The sequence below is a fragment of the Melospiza georgiana genome, chromosome 1 (assembly GCF_028018845.1).
Source record: "Melospiza georgiana isolate bMelGeo1 chromosome 1, bMelGeo1.pri, whole genome shotgun sequence".
Taxonomy (NCBI): Eukaryota; Metazoa; Chordata; class Aves; order Passeriformes; family Passerellidae; genus Melospiza; species Melospiza georgiana.
The window spans coordinates 69,751,775-69,769,815 of NC_080430.1; the positions used below are offsets into that span (position 1 = coordinate 69,751,775).

Here is an 18,041-nt window from a genome sequence, read left to right on the forward strand (position 1 = left end):
TTTGGAACAGCAATTTTCCAGAGAAGAGTAAAATTTCCTAAGCCATGTTTTTCTAGCAGAATATGTGTATGAATATATACATCTATGGTATCTTTCTTCCTGCAACAGAAACATTTTCAACAATATCTTTTGAACACTGGTCCTATATCCCCTTCCAAATGTCCTACCATCTGAAGAGCTGCCATTTTATCTCTGCCTCTGCCCCTCTTTCACACATACAGACATGTGTACACATACCATGTTTCAGAGCTGGGCCTTCTGAGTTTTCAGCATTAACTTAAAATATATTCCTCTGTGTGTGGTAACTAGGGCTGCTGTTACACACAGACAGATATTATAAATGGATTTGTTTTTTTAAAAAATCCAAAGCAAAATATGCAAACAAAAACACCAAATGAAGATTTCTGAAATTTCCTTCTGTTTAAAAATAACATTTTTATTAGGGTTTTTTTTGTTGTTGTTGTTTTTTTTTTTTTTTTTTCTTCTAGGATCTGCTCTACTCTGCCTGCAGCCTTGGTAAGGCACAGCATCACAGGAAGAGGAACACGAATTCCTGTGAGACAAGTATTCGTGCAGAGGAGGGGGGAAGACAAGACTTGATAATATAAGGAAGAGTGCAGGTTCCTAAGTAAAGCTGTGAGACAACAAGAGAGAGGCACAGTTGTGTTATTATGCATAGAAGGCCAGAGTTGAGAGTCTGGTTTTCTTGAGGGTGATGTCCTGGCAAGTACTCTGGTGTACATGCTGTAGTATAGTGTTCCAGTGCATCCATACATCCATCTATGCTGCAAATGGCACGGGAGTGAGATTTTAATAAAAGAAGAAGAAATGAAACCACCCTGTTGGAGAGCTTTACAATGCTCAGCTGCTCCTGAGGAGTGCTTGGTGTAGCTACAACAGGCAAAACATCCCTCCCATCTAGTCACTGGCACACAGCACAGCAACCCATTTATGTGAACACCTGGTTGATCAGTTTGCCTATGACAGATCTTGGCACACCCTCTCCTCTGGCTGTAAAGCTTAACTGACTTGTGTGTTTTTTCCCTCCACAAACTCTTGTCTGGCATGGGAGGACTTGGAACAGAACAACTCTGGCTCTGGCAACAACAGGAAAGTACATTTTAGATAACCCTTTATTGTGCAAGCTTTGCAGCCATTTAAGGGCTTTTCTGTGGGGTTGGAGAGGAAGGGCTGTCCATCGTCCAAAGTCTATTGCTGTGGGAAGGGTGCCTGTGGCTGCAAAGGTCTCTGGCAAAGGCCACAAGCATCTGAAGGCTGCTCTGAGAAATGGATATGGGCTCACAGTTCCCCACAGGGTGCTGTGCAGAAGTGAGCACTCTTCCAGCAGTCATCCCAGTGCATCATTCATTAAACATAACACCCTACAGGAAAATCAAGGCTTTGTGTTTTCCATACCCCCTCCTGCATCAGCCCTGACGTCAGTAGGTTGGAACCACGGAAGTGAAATTAAGGCCAGTGCAGTCTAATAGGCAAGGGATAGCAAATGCTAAGAAGTCAAGGTGATGAGAAAATACCTGCCATCTGGAGCTGTCATAAGCATGAATTTACATCTCTCCCCACAAAATAAATAAATCACAGCCTGCAAAACATTACTCTCCCTGGATGCAAAGTCCCACTCCTACCGCTGCCACCAAAAATTTTGGCCTCCCCACTTTCTGTGTGGTCGGTGGCTTCTGCTGAAAGCCCCAGGGTGACGTGCCTGGGCAGGGAGAGGCATCTGCAAGCGCTGCCTGCTCAGGCGTGGTGGCTGGAGCGCAGGGAGCTCTGCTGCAGCCACTCACTCCAGCCCTGGCTCTGACGGAAAGTTTTCCTCCTGGCTCTGACAGCACTGCAGCCACTTGGGGAAGCACATGACTTCCTTGGGAGACGGTGTTTCTTGTTTGTGTTGCAGGCCTCCAGCAGGCATGGCACCGAGGCAATATTTATATCAGTTTTTGTAACATCATCACAGCAGCTGTAATTTTGGGAACTGAAGTGCTGGCTGGAAGTGGGAGAGAGAGGCACAAAGCACAACACGCCACATAGAAATGTGGATGCAAGGGGGAAAGAAAAAGAAAAAAAAAAGGCAAGAAAATTGGCAACCTGCCTCCTCCCCCAGAAAGCTCATTGTGCTCCCCAGTGCCAGGGGTGCTGCTTGCCCTCCAGATGGTTACCACGGGGCCCATCTGTGCAAAACCAAGTCAATGGCAATTACAGCTCAGGATGTGTGTGATGGGATCAGATCTGTCCCCTCAGGGTGCTTGCACTCCTGGGGGAGCAGGACAGGGGAAGGGGAGTCCTCCAGCCAGGTGGCTTTCTGTGCTGCAAGCCAAACAGTGTTCAGCAGTCTTCTCCTACCCTTCAGCTGTGAGAAAGCACAGTGCAACACTTGTGTGCAGGTAACCAGTCTGCCCCCAAAACTGCTGCAGCCCCATGCTGTGCCTTGGCAGCCAGACCTAGCAAGCTCCTTATCCCACCTACTGGTGCAGTCATGCTGCTTCCAGGTGCCCAGCTCGGATCTCTGACTCACACTTTGCATGTGTCCTGACCTCTGTGGAACTACCATGCTGTGGCTGGGAAATCCCCAGGGAGGTAGGATAGGAGTCCTGTCTTCCAGATGATTTACTTGCTGCTTCCCATGGGAGGTGTTCTCTCCTTTTCTGCCCCCTGGCTTGATTTCAGTGGTGTTTAGCCATTGGAGGTTTGAGAATTCTCTGGTGCTGTGGGGCTGGAAGTCACAACTGCCTGAAAGACAGTAGAGTTGTCTTCACTGTGTCTCCTTGTTTCTTCATCTGCCCTGCAGATGCAGAGGCGAGTGAGTGCCCTTGGTGAGTGCCATGTGTGCAAGAGGGGCTCTCCACTGCCCATGCATGTTCTCAGTAGGTGGTTTCTACCTCTACTGCCAAACAGGAGCAGCTGGCAGAACACAGGCTTGAATTCTTACCTGTGCATTGCTTTTTCTCCATGTAACTCCACTGGCCTCTTGAGTTATGTCTGACAGAGGAGGTGTCACAGTGTCTCCAGTTGCCTTAAAGCTCGATGAAACTGAAGAAAGTCAACACGAAGCTAAAAAGCTCCCACAAGGTGCAGCCCCAGACCTGTCCAGTGATGCACATTTCAGCATGGGCAAGAGCTGAAGGTCATTTGACCCAAATATAGCTGTGTGGTACAAAACACCTTCATTGTCCTGGACAGCACAAGGTCTCTAGAAAAAGCTGGACTGCCAATGAACTCTCCAGTTCATGTGTCCTACAGCCCTCTGAAAGGACTGCTGTGAGGACCTAGCAGGGATACCATCACTGTGTCTGCCTGGGAGGACTCCTGAAAACCAGCACCTGAAGCTGCATCACAGGCTCCCTGAGGCAGAGACACCACCAAAGTCTGGCAAGGGGGTAAGCATGGCTTCTTAGACTGTGTGCCTCAGAAAATCCCCTCCAGTCTCCCATTTCATATGCGCTTGTGCCATAAGTACTCCTTCTTGGTCTCAAAAAGAACTGAAACTTCAATGGCCAAGTTGTTTCCTTAGCACAAACACCCTGAAATGCTCCTGGTGAGCAGAGTTGGGGTAAGAAAGGCTGGGAGGGGAGGGAGGAAGAAAAGACATGCCAGCTGTGGTGGCAGATCATCCGAGGTGGCGCTGGGAGGGCTTGGCAACCCTTTCAGCATTGTCCTATTGCAACAGGAAGGAGGAGGATATACAGAGATTATTTAAAAGCCCCCAACATTTTCCCTGCTTCTATTGCACTGCAGAAATTCTGCAAGGGAGAAGGGAAAAAAAAGACTATCTGAAAAGAAGGTACCCTTGATAACTGAAAAAAACTTCCTTTTAGAGCTTACTTCTATTAAATAATTGCTACGTTTTAAATTGCTGTTTTCAGGGGCTTTGGGAAGAAGTTTTCTTCTCAGTCATTAATATTTTCTTAGAAGGGCTGCATGGCTTTTTCACTGCTACATGCTTACACTGAAATAGATGTGAAAGCAGTTTTCAGTAGCTCAAAAAGAAGTCTCTGATCAGCCTACATCTAAGATTTCCCTTAAGGACATTAGTGGGAAAGAAATAAGTGGATAAGAGCTTTTTTCTTTTCCTTTATTCCCCTTTACCCCCTTCTCTCTTCCCCCCTCCCCCTCTTTTTCTCAAAAGTGGATTGTCTGGGTGCAGGAGTTAGCTCTGTAGATATTGGGTGTTTCTGTGCATAGGGACAAAAATACAGTTCTCCACTTTATCCATGGGCTGTTGCAGGCTGTAATATTTGGCTTGATTGCAGTATGACTTATAATGTCATTTTTATTAGGGAGAGGTAGTGTGTGATGCACTTTCTGAAAATATAATTTGCTATTTTGGATTCAATGGTGCTTTTATGGAGGAATGAGAGAGTGAAAGATTTTCCAGTTCTTTTACCTGAAACTTCCTAATGTTTTTAGTGCCCTGCTTCTCCTAGACAAATACTTCTGTGTTAGACTTCCCTCTCCTTCTCCCGCCCCCTCCTTCTTCTCTTATTCATGTGTTTTGATGAACACAAAATGCCTTCCAATCCTTAGAGTGCTGTACTTATCATTAGACTGATGTTTTCTGCCTCTCAGTTTTTATTTATGTAAGTCTAAAAATGTGTAGCTCACTGGCACCCCACATTGCTTTTGGCTTCTCCCATCTTGCACGTGCCATGCTAGCTCATGTTTGCTTTTTCCTTGAGCTCTCTCTTTCATGCTATTACAACTTTTTTTAGCAGAGGATGTCTGAAACAACGAGCACCAACGAGGAGAATAAACTTCCTTTGAATGGGAGAAGAGCCATCCCACCAAACTACTCCAATGATGAAGAAAATGAGGTTCCTGAGATGGAAGCTTTTGGAGTGATACCCAGAGGATTTAATCCCAGAGGTACAGTGTACAATTAAGCTGTAAATCTATTTTTACAACTTCCATACTCTTAGCACAGGTCTGTGAACTAAACCCAAACCACTTTTTCCTTACATATTTCCAATTCAGACAGTTTTTCTTGCTGTTCATGGGAAAATTTACTGAAACCACCTGTGTGTATGGAAGTGTTGGCATGGGTTATGGGTACGGAAAGTGAGGAGTAAAGAAGCTGGGTGATCACTTATCAGCTTGAACTGTGGGACTGCTTAAAAAAAGGCAAGAATGGGTTTTTTCCAGTTTGATCACAATCACAGAATCACTTAAGAACCTACTGGCTTCAGGCATGTCTGTAGCAGCATTGGAGTGTAGGGCCAGAAGGAGTCTGTTCTCTTAATGACCTGTTTCATTTATATGGCCTTAATCTGCCTGTGAAGCTGCTGAAAAATGTTGTCTGGCAGGGAAAACTTTTGCTATATATGTTCATTTCAGTCACAAAAAATAACATGAGACTAAAAGATGTACCCATATGATTTTTTATTCTCCTGTGAAGAATGTTTCAATCTTTTGGCTGGGGAAACAAAACAATATCATGATAGAGAATAGACAAATGAAAGTATGTTCCCAGTGTTGGCTCTTTGGAGTCAGCCAGAAATAAAAAATATGCAAGATCTGTTTTAAAAGAAAACAGGTTTAAATTCTGAATGTCTCATTAATGAAATTATGTTAAATTTTTTGCCTATTTGAATTGAACAGCAGAAGTTGTTGAATGTGGCAGCTCAGGGTAGCTGGATGTAATACTACTTAATGCTCATAGGGGACTTTTCATCCAGAGTTGAAGGAGTGCTTAATAAATGTGGACAAGAATTAATTACTGAATTTCACACATTGGGAAACAGGCAAAGAGATTTTAAGTGACAAGTAGCAAAGCATTATTTCTGTAATCCTAATCATGTGCCTTAACCACACTCCCCTCCCCACACACCCCTCCCTACCCCCATCTTGATACACACACATTTCCTTTCGAAGCATTTATTTTTAAAAAAATGCCTGAGCAAACCAACTGGCATGTTAAGACTGCAGAAATTTTGCTTGAACCTAATTCTGACAACACTGTAGCTGTGGGGCAACTGTGTGTGTTTAAATTGTCAAACGCAATGCAGCGCAGGTCCCAGCTAGACACAGTTTCAAACCCAAACCTCTCACAGAAACTGGAGATGTATTACTGTGGGATACCTTAGAAGGAATGCAGCCTGTAGCTAAAGCCCACCAGTACCAAGAGAAAGATTCCTGTTGCTTTTTGATGTGCTTCACATCAGGCTCTGAATGAAGTGTGGTGCCTGTGGGCGGCAGCCTCCTGCTTTTCAGAAACACAGTGGAAACTTAGGAATGTTGGGTCAAGTGAGTTGAGGCTGGAGCCCAACATGTCCTTAAGGTGATGCTCTTGTTGAGAAGAACATCCCTTATCCAAAGCAAGAGTTTGTGGCCATTGGGTAAACCTGGCTGTGGGACTGGTATGGCTGAAAAATAAATCTGTGCATTACAGCAGAACTCTTTGTACAGCTGCATCACCTCTGCTGTGCAATTCTCTCCAATGCCTGTAGCCAAAATACGCAAGGGGTGACCTGAGGGGTCCCTGAAGGGACTGCAGCAGTGTTTCTGTTTTGGTGCACATCAGCTGTGATCTAAGCCTGTGGCACCAGCTGATACAAGTGTGGTCTCTGGACATACTGCTTGGGGCAGGGTGCTTAAGTCACCTGTCACAGCATGTTAAATGTTTCTTGCCCCATGGAGCTTGACCTGACATTCAGGAGCTGGGCTTGCCCCAGAGCGCTCTCAGTGTTGTGCTTGGGGGATCAAATGGTTGTCCATGGGCAGAGCAGGAGCAGCACAGTGCAATGAGGCCCTAGAGCTGGGAGCACATCCTGGCAGAGAGCTGCTTGGGACACCTTCCCCTTCTCCTCCACACCCCTACACTTCTGGGCTGTCCAGATTTTTCTGTGGTGGTTTCCAGATTTCATTGCCATAACACACTGAAAAAAAAGCATGCAAATGCTTTTATCTCTGCTGTTACAATGGAGGTGTTTTCTAGCCTTTGGACACCTGATATAAACATCTAAACACCTGTGTCTTCACCTGTGTCAGATTGTAGTCAACACAGAGCCATCCGGTGAGTGGAGGTGAGGGCACAGGCTGTCCGGAGAGTCAATGGATGTCAGTTCCATGGTGATCTGTATCCTTCTCTCAGCTCCACTGGCTGCAGCAACCAGCCATCAGCTGGCCGTAATAACTTGTTACATAGCAGGCTCACATCATTTAGATGCCTAAATTTAACAGAATTCTGCCCTTGATCTGTGCAGTGTAGGAGTCTACAGCTGAGCTAGTCACCCTCGTTTCCCTTGACAGCCAACAGAGAGAAACAGAGCATTTTTAGGGTGTGATTCACTTGACCTATTTTAGCTACTACTCTCGGATGAGGTAAGACCCTGAGCTTGCCTCGCTCTCTGCTGACACCCACTTCGGCTGCGCTGAATCACAGCCGGGGCGAGCGCGGCGCCGGCTGCGTCCCCAGCGCGGTCAGCGCGCTGCCTGCTGCTGGAGCTGCGGCAGGAGATGCTCACGATGGGGACGGAGCCCTTCTTCAGCAGGAAGCCTGTGGCTCCGGGAACATCCCGTGCTCGTCCCGGCCAGCTCATCTCACCACAGTGTGTCGTGAGTGGGCTGGGTGGGAGGACGCAGCCCTGTCATCCCGCTCACCCTTGCAGAGTCCGGTGAGTCGCCAGGCGTTTGTGCTTTCCCTGCTAGCAGAGTGATGGGCACTTCCTTTGGAAATTCACGCCATTTTTTGTAGTAATTCAAAGTCCTCCCTCTCTGGTTGTTTGAGGAAACCTGATGTTTGGAGGCTATTCTTTTTATTTGAAAAACTGCTCAACTTTGTGTTCATTTATTGCCCTGCAAGCTTAACAGGCTTTAAGAAGGCATCACACTGTTGCCTCTCATGCAGCAAACTGAACAATAGACCAGGCTACAAGCAAACCCTCAAGTGTACCTGACTTCAAAGGAGGTCTCGACTTGCCACCTGTCCCTCACAGCTGAGCATCGCCTGGAGCTTTCCTTTGGATCACACCCTGGTGCTGGTCCTAGCACATCCCATTACCCTGCTCATGTTTTGCTCTTTGTAATTACCATTACTGTAATTAGCACAGGCTCAACCATGGGTTGTCTTCATCTGGCAAGCTGCACATACATTTTAACACTGAGTCTAAAAACAAAATGTGTTTTTTGCAGATGTGGATGGCTGTGTTCTGACAGGAGCTGTGTAAAGTCCTGTGATAAAATGAAGCAAATACTGAACTGAAAGCCCAGGGTGGCTTAACTTTGCAGTTTCTTGAAGAGGAAGGGTGGGGTCACTATTGCCCCCATCTCCTGTTTTATTGCAAAACACCAGATGAAAACAAAACAAACCCTCAGCTCTGTTTATGTGCATCCTTGGAATGAGGGAGAAGCTGAGCCAGTTTCTTATTGATATTCACAGAACCCCAAAATACACAGCTTTTAAATGTAGTGCTTTTGGCCCACAGGGGTTAGAAAGATATAAGAAGAGAGATTCTCCCCTGTCCCTACTTTACCCCTGTACAGAAAATTCTTGCCTCATGTAATTCAATTGTGAGTTTTGTCAGCATTTTTGAAAGAGGACTGCTAAGTTTTGCAAGGAAGGAGGTGAAGACATGCCCTACTTCACAGAGGGGCAATGGGAACGACTTCTGGGCAAAAATGTTTCATACAGACATCTCTGTAATCTCAGCCAGTGCTAAAATCAGCATGGATTTTTACAGAAGTTACTCCAGAAGCCTGGTGAATTGAGCAGAGAATAACAATAACACTATCATGGGACTCTAAACCTCACTCAGGATTGAACAGAGTATTCTAGCCTTTTTGCAGGTTAGGGTTAGCAGGAGGCAGATGGTTTTGGGTTCAGTTATGCAGGGCTTTTCCATTAATGGTTCCTTATCATGCCGTGTCCTCAGGCATATTACTTTCCTTCTGTTTCCTAAAGGACATGGATAGGGATCTGAGGGATGATGCAAGCAGGAGTGGGACCTACTCCCATTGCCATTATTCCCCTGTCTCTTATTAGCTATTGCCCAGAGCCCAGGCTGGAGCTGGAGAAGGACCTTGCTTCCTATCCAGGGAGGCTGCTGCCTGCAGGGCTCTGCTGCCTGTCCAGAACTGGCAAATCAAACAATTGTGCTGAGCTTCTGTGAAAGGGGCCACATTCAGCCTTCAGACTTGAATGTCCAACTCAGTTACTGAGCACATCATTCTTGCCCTCAGTCTGCTTAGTAGAAAGCCAAATTAGCCACCATCAGAAATACACACAGCTCCACCAGCTGCTGTAAATGTGCAGCTCTTTTTGCCAGAGCATGAGTTTGGCTCTGCCACTCTCAGTATAAAATGCAGGAATTAGCTTGTTTCTAACTGTCAGCACCTGGAAAGACAAGCTGAGAGCTGCAAATCTGGCTTTACTCTGCTGCCTCTCTCCTGGTGGTGAGTTGTAATGGTCCTGCTCCTCCTGGCAGAGGTTTCATGATTATGTCCCTAGCATGCAGGCGAAAGAACAATGTCCAGTTCATTTTCATGTGGTTTCTCATAGTGTGAGAAGACTCCAGTTGTGCAGATTTGTGGTGTGGTACAGTCATGAGGCTTATGGTGACTGTGAGTGCCTGTGGCTATCCCAGTGACACCCCACACTGGTCATTTGCTGAACAAACTACTTATAGCTTGCTATAATACTTCATACAGCCTGAATCTGAAGGGAGTAAAGCTTTGTCTGTGTGTGTTATAGATACCTACTGCTGCTTGCCTGTAACTATGCTGTAATTATATGCTGTAATGTTATATTTAGTTTTCATAAGGAGACACTAATAGCAGTGGAGGTGTACTGAGAAGCTGAGACAAGACACATGCAGTACACCCAAACCTTATCTAATACAGGCAATCCAAGCTCTCAGCTGAACGCAAAATCAGGCTTTTCAGCTCTCAGCACTGGTAGCATTTTGCAAACAACCTATTTAAGTGTCCCAAAGCCCCTTTGAATTTGCATTTTACAAATGGGGGACTACAAGAAGGGGGACATGAAGCCTCAGCCGTCCAAGTCCCACTGATTGCTCTGGTAAACTTGTGACAGCAAGGCCCAGACTTGCAGAAAACCAATGCCAATGGAAAGATGGGTCCAGACTCTCCTTGGGGTCATTCACTTTCCAACACCTAGCAACCTGCTCTTTCTGTGGTTGCTCTCACCATGCACTAGAAGCCTTTTGGCCTCTGTGAAAATGGCAGGTGGACAGAGAAGTGTCTGCCAATAAGCCTCTTCTCAGCCAGAAGCATGTAAACCCAGACAGATCCACCATGTTCCTGTTGCACGGTGTTCCTTCCCTGGAGAAGGGGAGGACAAGGCCTCTAACAACATTGATACCAATATTGACATTTCAGCACGCTGACTCCTTCCCCCTGTGCTCATTTACATGTCTCTGCAGATTACCTGCGTGTTGTGGATATTTATATGTTCAAGGAGCCTCAGGAGATCAACAAGCAGGAGCACCACACTGACAAGTACTACAACCCCAAGCTGATTGTGCGTCGGGGACAGGCTTTCCAAATCCAGATTGACTTCAACCGACCCTACCAGCCACAGTCAGACCAATTCTGGCTGGAGTTTTTGATGGGTAAGTGCCTGGCAAGGGCTGTGTCTTATCAGCAAAGCAATAGTCTCTCATAAACAGGAAAACAGCAGAAATTCATGGCTGGGTCTTTTCCTGTTATGATTGATAAACCATAAAAATAGGCTTAGCCATAGGCAAGGAAGTGTTTTTCTAAACAGGGTTTGAATCCTTTCTTGAGAAAACCAGCAAAATTTCATGTGAGAGAAAAGGAGCAAAATCTGGGAGTTTCTGTTTCGTAAGCTGTACTTTTTTTGAGCTTCCAAAGTTATGTCTGGTTAGTGCTGTATGGCAATGCTGAAAGGTAGGTGGAACAGGAAACCTCTTTTGTCAGTGTTTAGGAGATGTAGGGAAGAGAGTCTGTTGTTTGAAGCAGGAGAGATGACTGTATGAATTGAGATAGCAAAATAATGATTGCATAAACAGGGGAAGTTACACTGGGCGGAAGAATCTTGCAACTTTTCAGCCTGCATTTACAAACAACTCAGTAACAAGAGACAGAGTTCAGTGACTGTGATTTTGCACCAGAAACAGAATCATAGAATCACTAAGGTTATAAAAGACCTCTAAGATCATTGAGTCTACATGTTAGCCCAGCACTGCCATGTTTACCACCAAACTGTGTACCTAAGCAGGGGTGGTTATTCTACCACTTCCCTGGGCAGTCTGTTCCAATGCATGGCTACCCCTTCAGTGAAGAGATTTTCCCCAATACCCAATCTAAACCTCCCCTGCTACAACTTGAGACTATTCCTCTTGTTGTATTGCTTGTCACCTGTGAGAAGGGACCAGCTCCCTCCTTGCTACATTTTCAGGCAGTGTAGAGAGTGATAAGGTCTCCTCTGGGCCTCCTTTTCTGCAGGCTAAACACCCCAAACTCCCTCAGCCACTCCTCATTGGGCTTGTGCTCCAGATCCTTCCCCAGCTCTGTTGCTCTTCTGCTGGACATGCTCCAGCACCTCAATGTCCTTGTTGCAGTGAGTGTTCCAGAACTGAGCACAGGATTTGAGGTGTGGCTCCACCAGTGCTGAGACACTTACTCAGGATGATATTAGAGACTTTCTTAATTTATTGCTGAAAGAGAGAGAGAGAGCTATTTTCCTCTCACTGAGAAGTCTTCATCAGTGACCCAGGTCCTAAGGTTCCTGTTGACTCATTGAAGGCATGGAACTAGAGAAAGGCAGGACCTCACTTGAAAAGGAGAAAAGGTAAAGGATTTCCTGCTATGCTCCAAGATGGCCCCACCAAATTCTGGTCCCTACGACACAACTCTGGGAAACACCCAGCTTCATCTAGATTGTTCTGGGGGTTTTTGTGCTAAGACATCAATGGTGCCCTTATAAAGTCTTTAAAATAGGTTATAATTGATGTTTTAATTTACTTTCCTGTGAGATGCAGATCTGAAATTTGTAATGCTGAGTCTTTTCCATCATTGAATTATGATGATGTGACCATTTATTAGATTTGTTGCCTTCTCAAGCTAGATGGGCGTTTATCTCTTAAACATATGTGCAGTGAAAATGTTACTGGCTGAACATTTTTTTTCCATGGCTCTCTTCTTTCTAATTTAAATTAGGGTTGGGAGGCATGTTATGACAGTCCAGTGAATGATTGGCTGAACAGCCACAAGTGCCTTTAAAAATTTAATATGCATAAATATCATTAGTTCTTTTGGGATTTAATTAAATTCAAGATTGTTCCCTTAATCTTTATATGTTTAAAACAAACAGCTGTATCAAGAAGACGTGGAAAATGGAACATTTGTTTTTTATTGCACTCTGTGCAGCTTGCATTTGTTTTAATCAGATATTCTATATTGGAAGAAGAAAATTAACACTTCTTTTGACATTGCACAGTCCACTTAAGAGAACACATTCACTTATTTTTCTGTTGCTCTTTCCTAACACATCCATCCATGGTTTGTAACTTGAATCCCTAAGTATGGATAAAAATACTCTCATCTTCAGCCATTGTAGGAATGGGGTTAATAGAGCCTGAGCCAGGGGATAAACACAGCTCTGAATGATTCCTTTGGAGCTAGCCCTCAGTGTGTAGTGGAATTCCCCTCCCTCTTCTTCACTGTTGCTGTCCTTCCTGTGACATGGGGTGGGTGTCCATGCGTGGTGGCTGACAACTGGCTGCAGATACCAGAAAGGGTTCAACGCTATTGCCCTCCCGTTTTTTCTTTGCTTCTGTGAGCACCACTGCCCTCATGTTGTGAGGACTTTAACTCACAGAGATTCAACTGGGAGGTGTTCAAGCTCGTCTTCTGGGAACTAGTCAACACTCAGCACTCTGCAAATGTTTCACTTTGTGAACATGTGGTGAAAATGCAGTATATTTGTTCTCAGATGCTAGCAACAGGAAGCAAAACAAACACAGTCCACAGCAGAGAAGGAAAATTCAGAAATTATATGCCCGACTCTTGCCATTTCTCCTTTTAGTATCAAGTCCAATTTTAATGCTGAGAAGAGAAAGGAAATTTCTCTTACTTAGGAAAGACAACTGGCTGCTGAATGTCTCAGTGCTGTGCTCTCAAACCTTTTGTCAGAGGGAGCTGTGGCCATTTTCATCCAGTTTTCTTTGGTTTATCTTCCTGAAGAGCTGGCTCTCACCTCTTGTACTGCCTGAACAGCAGAATACAGACAAAAAGCTCTTGCCCAGGCTGCCTGTGAGCAAGGGAGAGAGGCAGGCACCTCCAAGCAGAGTTTAACCCTGCTGTCTTAAAGTGGGATGAACTCTCTTCTGGATTTTTTTTCTTCCTCTCTTGACTCTCTCTCACAGACCAGACTCTGGCTTTAAGAACACCAAAGGCAGGGAAGCTGAATCCTGCCCTTTGGTACTGTCAGGCAGAAGCTATCCCTAGGGAGTGGTTCAGAAAACAGCCCTGCAGCAGAGGCAGCTTGAGCTCACAGAAACTTTTTGTTCTGAAAGGATTATACTTCCTAGGAATGTGCTGAGCTTGGGAGATTAAAGTGATGGACACACAGAAATATTGGCAGGTTGTTGTAAGATGACCTTTGCAAGGAGCACTCTGTGTGCCTGAATAGAAGATTTCAAATGGTGCAGCAGAACTGTTGAATAGAATAACCTCGATTGGAGAGGCCTCTGGACGTCTCATCTCTAAGAGGTCAAAGCAGGTCCAGCTTCTCCAGCATCTCTGGATCTTTCCCTATGAGCAGGTTTTGAGTATCTCCAAGAGTGTGGATGTTTCCCCAAACAATGTGGACCAGGCTGTCCTGAACTGCAGAATATTTTGAGTGGTTCAAGGTTCTATTCTCGTAAGGGATGGCTGGCCTTGATTCCCGGGGAATTCAATTGGATCTGGGAAAACTTGAAGTCTCCTTTGGCAGGGCTGTGCCTACAGTGGAGGCTGTTTGTACAACAGTGCCTGCAAAGCTGTTCAGAAGTTATTAGTTCGCAGCTCTGAGAAAGTTCCCCAAGTTGACATTAATCCATCACAGAATTTTTATCCATTAAAGACTAATTTTGATCCTGAAAAATGTGACAATTGTAATGGATTGGTCCTGTGGGTGTGCACAGAACTATTCTATTTCCGTTATTCCCTAAAATTTACTTTCCTTTCTCTTTTTTTTTTTCCACTCCTATTTTTTCTTCTTTTGCATCATTAAAAAGATGATTAATGAAGCAAGTAAAGCAAGTAGAGACTGCTTAATCCTTCTAATTGATAATGAATCAAGGGTACCTGGAACAAATGCTTTTTCTGTCATGTGAAACAAGATCTGAAATGCTCAGAGAACAATCTTTAGTTACAATCCTTCTTAATCCACAGTCCATTTAAATGCCATTTTCACAGAATTCAGGGGTTAAATTGTATAAATAAATATATATATGTGTGTGTGTAAATATACATATTTTTGTTTATGTGTGTATATATATATATGGGAATATATAAATAGTTCACCCCAATCTCTTGGAAGTCACTTTTACAGACATTCTTCTATGATAGTTCCTTATGACTGAAGTCGTTCTTGCTTTAACAGACTGTTTTCTTTAGAGTCATCCCTGGTGAAATTGACTGAAATGCTAACATGTGAATTATTGTAATTCAGTTTTGCACATAATCCTTTATTAAATTAGGACCACAGTTGCCTGCCAAAGTATGGAACACAATGAATGTGCCAAAAAATCCACATGGAAAAATATCCACTTATAAAGAGTAATTAGATGTAATTCCAGTTCTTGTGCTGAACCTCAGCCCTGCCACAGTACCTATGGTTTGAGAGCTGCTCTGTCACCACATATTTCCTTCATTTCCATCTACTCTCTGGCTTTTACAAGAGGAAAGGTGAGCATCACCACTTGGGTGAAACTTGTTTTATTGGTTTGGGGTTGTGTTGAAAAAGCCACAATAGAAGTGCAGGTGCTGTGCTTACTTCTAGTTCCCCACAGTGGGATTAATTCCAGTTAGTTTGGAGCCTTAGTGAACCGAGAAGAGCCAAAGGATTTCCTCACCCATCTTGATCTATCCTGACTCCTACCTTTGTGGTGATGGGGATATTTTGTGTTCCTCTTAATTTTCCATAATGCAAGGCTTAGCCTGGGACAGCCAGTTTGGTGTGGGTGCTGCAAAGTTTCCACTGGCACTGCTGCACTGGCAGGGATTTCTCTGAAAAGCAGATGAATGATGAGATGGGCTTATACAGCCTTCAATCTTGCTTTTAGTAGTAGTTTCCAGTACGTGGCTGTAAATCCTTGAGGAGCTGATGAGTTTATATGGTGCATCCTGACTCTAATGATGTATTTTCCCCACATCCTCATAAATTGCTGTCTATTTGTGTTTTCCTTAAATGGCTTCATAAATCCATATATATTGGTCTAGCCCTAAATGTTATTATGAACGTTTTATTCATTGACGCACTTCTGGAAGGGCCGTAAATTCCAGTCCCCCAGGCTACTGTCACCTTTCCACACGTGTGCATGTGTGGATACCCACCCACCCGTCCATATGCTCTCCTCAGGCTTCTATAAATCATTGGCTTCTGGCCTGAGATCAGAGGAGAGACTTACTGCTCCTTTTTCCACAGTCTTCCCAAGCCAGTTCCAGGGGGATAGTTATAAACACATCAAAGAAGCTAAGAACATAAAGATGTTAGAGCTGATCCCATATGGCTTATTTAGGTGATACCAAATTCCCACTTACAGTCAGAGGTATATCTGAGTTCAACTAAATAACCAGAGGTCCAGTTCAGGATATGCACACCAGAATCTATGGAGCTCTTCATACTGTCCTACAGTGTCCACTACCTTTCCCTGTTTTCACAGCAGAGTTGGGCCAGGAAAGATTCCAGGATTATTGAGGTTTTGATGATTTTGTCAAGCAGTTATTCTGCCTTAGTGGGAAGTATTTCTCCCTCTGCTGTCACCTATTCTGCTCAGCAGCGTTGGGTCAGGGCGGATTGTAGCCAACAGAGGTGCTAGAACATGAGATATCCCCCAGCACTAGGGATGGGATGTCGAGCTGAATCTTACTCTGGGTGAAAGTTGCTCTTTGGAAAACTTTGGATCTTCATGTTTTAGGAGATTCCTTGCCTTTATCAAGAGAATTAACCAGTCTAGAGGACACACTGTGTTGGTAGGTAACTCAGGACTGTGAGTTTATTAGAACCTCATTTCACAAAGAAGTACAAAAATTTGAGCAGAGATACAAAAACACCTGATGGTCTAAACTTGGAGTTTCATTTTATGACAGAAAAAATAATTTATTAGCAGCAGAACATATTTCCTAGAGATTGCCTCCCAGCAGACAAGAGACCTGTTTGCCAGCTCTTAGCAAAAAACAAACCTCTCCACTTTCTGAACAAAGGCATTGGGGTATTCTTTTCCTCCCCTCTGGAATTCCCAGCTGGGCCCCAGAGGAGTAGAGAGGAGGGAGTCCCTTGAGGTGGTCTATGAATGCAGTATTTCATGCAAATTAGTCTTTATTAGGCTGACTTTTTCACTGCTTCAGCAGCATCAAGTGGCACATAAAATCTGGCTGTATTTTTTAGTTGTTTTACTAGCTAAGGTGCATGGCTTTGATGCGTGTTTTACAATTGTAAAGTACTACAAACATTCACTGCTGGGACAGAGTGGCCAGATGCTGAGGATTCATAACTGGAGCCATGAGGAAAACTTCTTTCAAGATATTTGTGTTTACTACATTTCCAAGTTTGTATATAGCACTTCTGAAGGCAATGGAATTTGAGGGTGGTAGGAACCCAGATGAGATGTTAGTGATTTAGAGACTAATGTTTTTAACAAAAAAATATTTCTTCTTCTTGCTTCTTTTGATTGTTTGGAATTTTATGGGAGCACCTCTCCTGTGTCTTTCTAATTTGTTTTACTCTGTGTTTCATGTCATATATCTCATATGCTAACACCTATCTCCAAGGCTGCTTGCTATCAAAAGGCTTACTCTGCTGCACTGGTGACTTCCAGCTCAAACTTATTTATCACAGTAATTATACTTCCATAAATGGTGCTGAGATAGATTTTTTTACCCTTTATAAGAAAGAGTGTATCTAGATAAAACAAATGAACTTATAGGAAAATTGTTAATTAGCGTGTAATTAACAACTCCAAAGAGAGACAGGTCACTTGACTTCTTGAAAAGCCAATCTTCCAAGGAGGGTTGCTAAAAAGACAAAGGCTACTGAGATTCAGCTTTGTTCGCCTCCTTCTCTTCTGAGGTATCCCGCTTCCATGAGGAACGAAATTCCCTGTGACGGTCACTAGATCTCTAATCTCTGTGCTACCAAATCTTCCTTCCTCCCTGCTGGAACTAAAGCTCAGTTGTGCGGGACCTATCCAAGAGCACCTGCTGGTCCCTCCAGTATCTGTGCCAGCAGCACAGCACTAATTCAGCCCTGGCATTTTAATACACAGACACACACACACACACAGACACACACACACAGACACACACAGCAGTGTGCATGTCCACTGGGGATCAAGGGGAAAATTAAACTACATGTAGTCAGGAGCTTCCAGGGACAGGATAGAGAAGGAGAAGGAGGAGAATAGAACCAAGCAAGCCCTGTTTCCTGTTAGTCACTCATAAAGAACAGCAGCAGAATTGGATAACTGGAGGAGGACCGCTCATGTTTTGACAGCTGAATTCACTGTACCTATCTCTCACCTTCTCTCTGCTGCTGTAATCCCTCTCTGGTGTGGCAGTTTTACCCAGAATTTAACACAGCTTGCCTCCATGCCTGATGGGCCCAGAGCCGACATGCTAGGGAGGAAAGGCATATGTTGAAAATAACTGACTTTGAATGCATGTGTGTGGCCACAGTTCTGTGGTTTAGATGGCTTATTATTTTGCTGCTACATAAATAGATTTTGGCAAGTTTTAACAAATGCTGCACTTTGCTCTTTGCCCCTGTAAAGTGTTTATGTGTGACAGGGGACATCCCATGCATACCCACATCCACATGTGCTGCAATCATGGTGCCTTTTGCCATG

The 18,041-nt window shown here is 44.4% G+C and overlaps 1 protein-coding gene across 2 annotated transcripts in view; it reads left to right on the plus strand.

Annotated features, from left to right (window-relative positions):
• Window positions 1–2,983: 2,983 nt before the first annotated feature.
• The window catches only part of F13A1 (coagulation factor XIII A chain), a 59,894-nt gene continuing 44,836 nt past the window's right edge, over window positions 2,984–18,041 (plus strand). The window contains exons 1-3 of one of the 2 annotated variants that reach the window (XM_058025163.1): window positions 2,984–3,392; window positions 4,725–4,878; window positions 10,392–10,580. In XM_058025163.1, the coding sequence (XP_057881146.1) occupies window positions 4,731–4,878; window positions 10,392–10,580 (337 nt within the window). In that variant the 5' untranslated portion in view covers window positions 2,984–3,392; window positions 4,725–4,730. The remainder of the gene's footprint in view (window positions 3,393–4,724; window positions 4,879–10,391; window positions 10,581–18,041) is intronic. The other variant, XM_058025169.1, reaches the window with a different exon arrangement.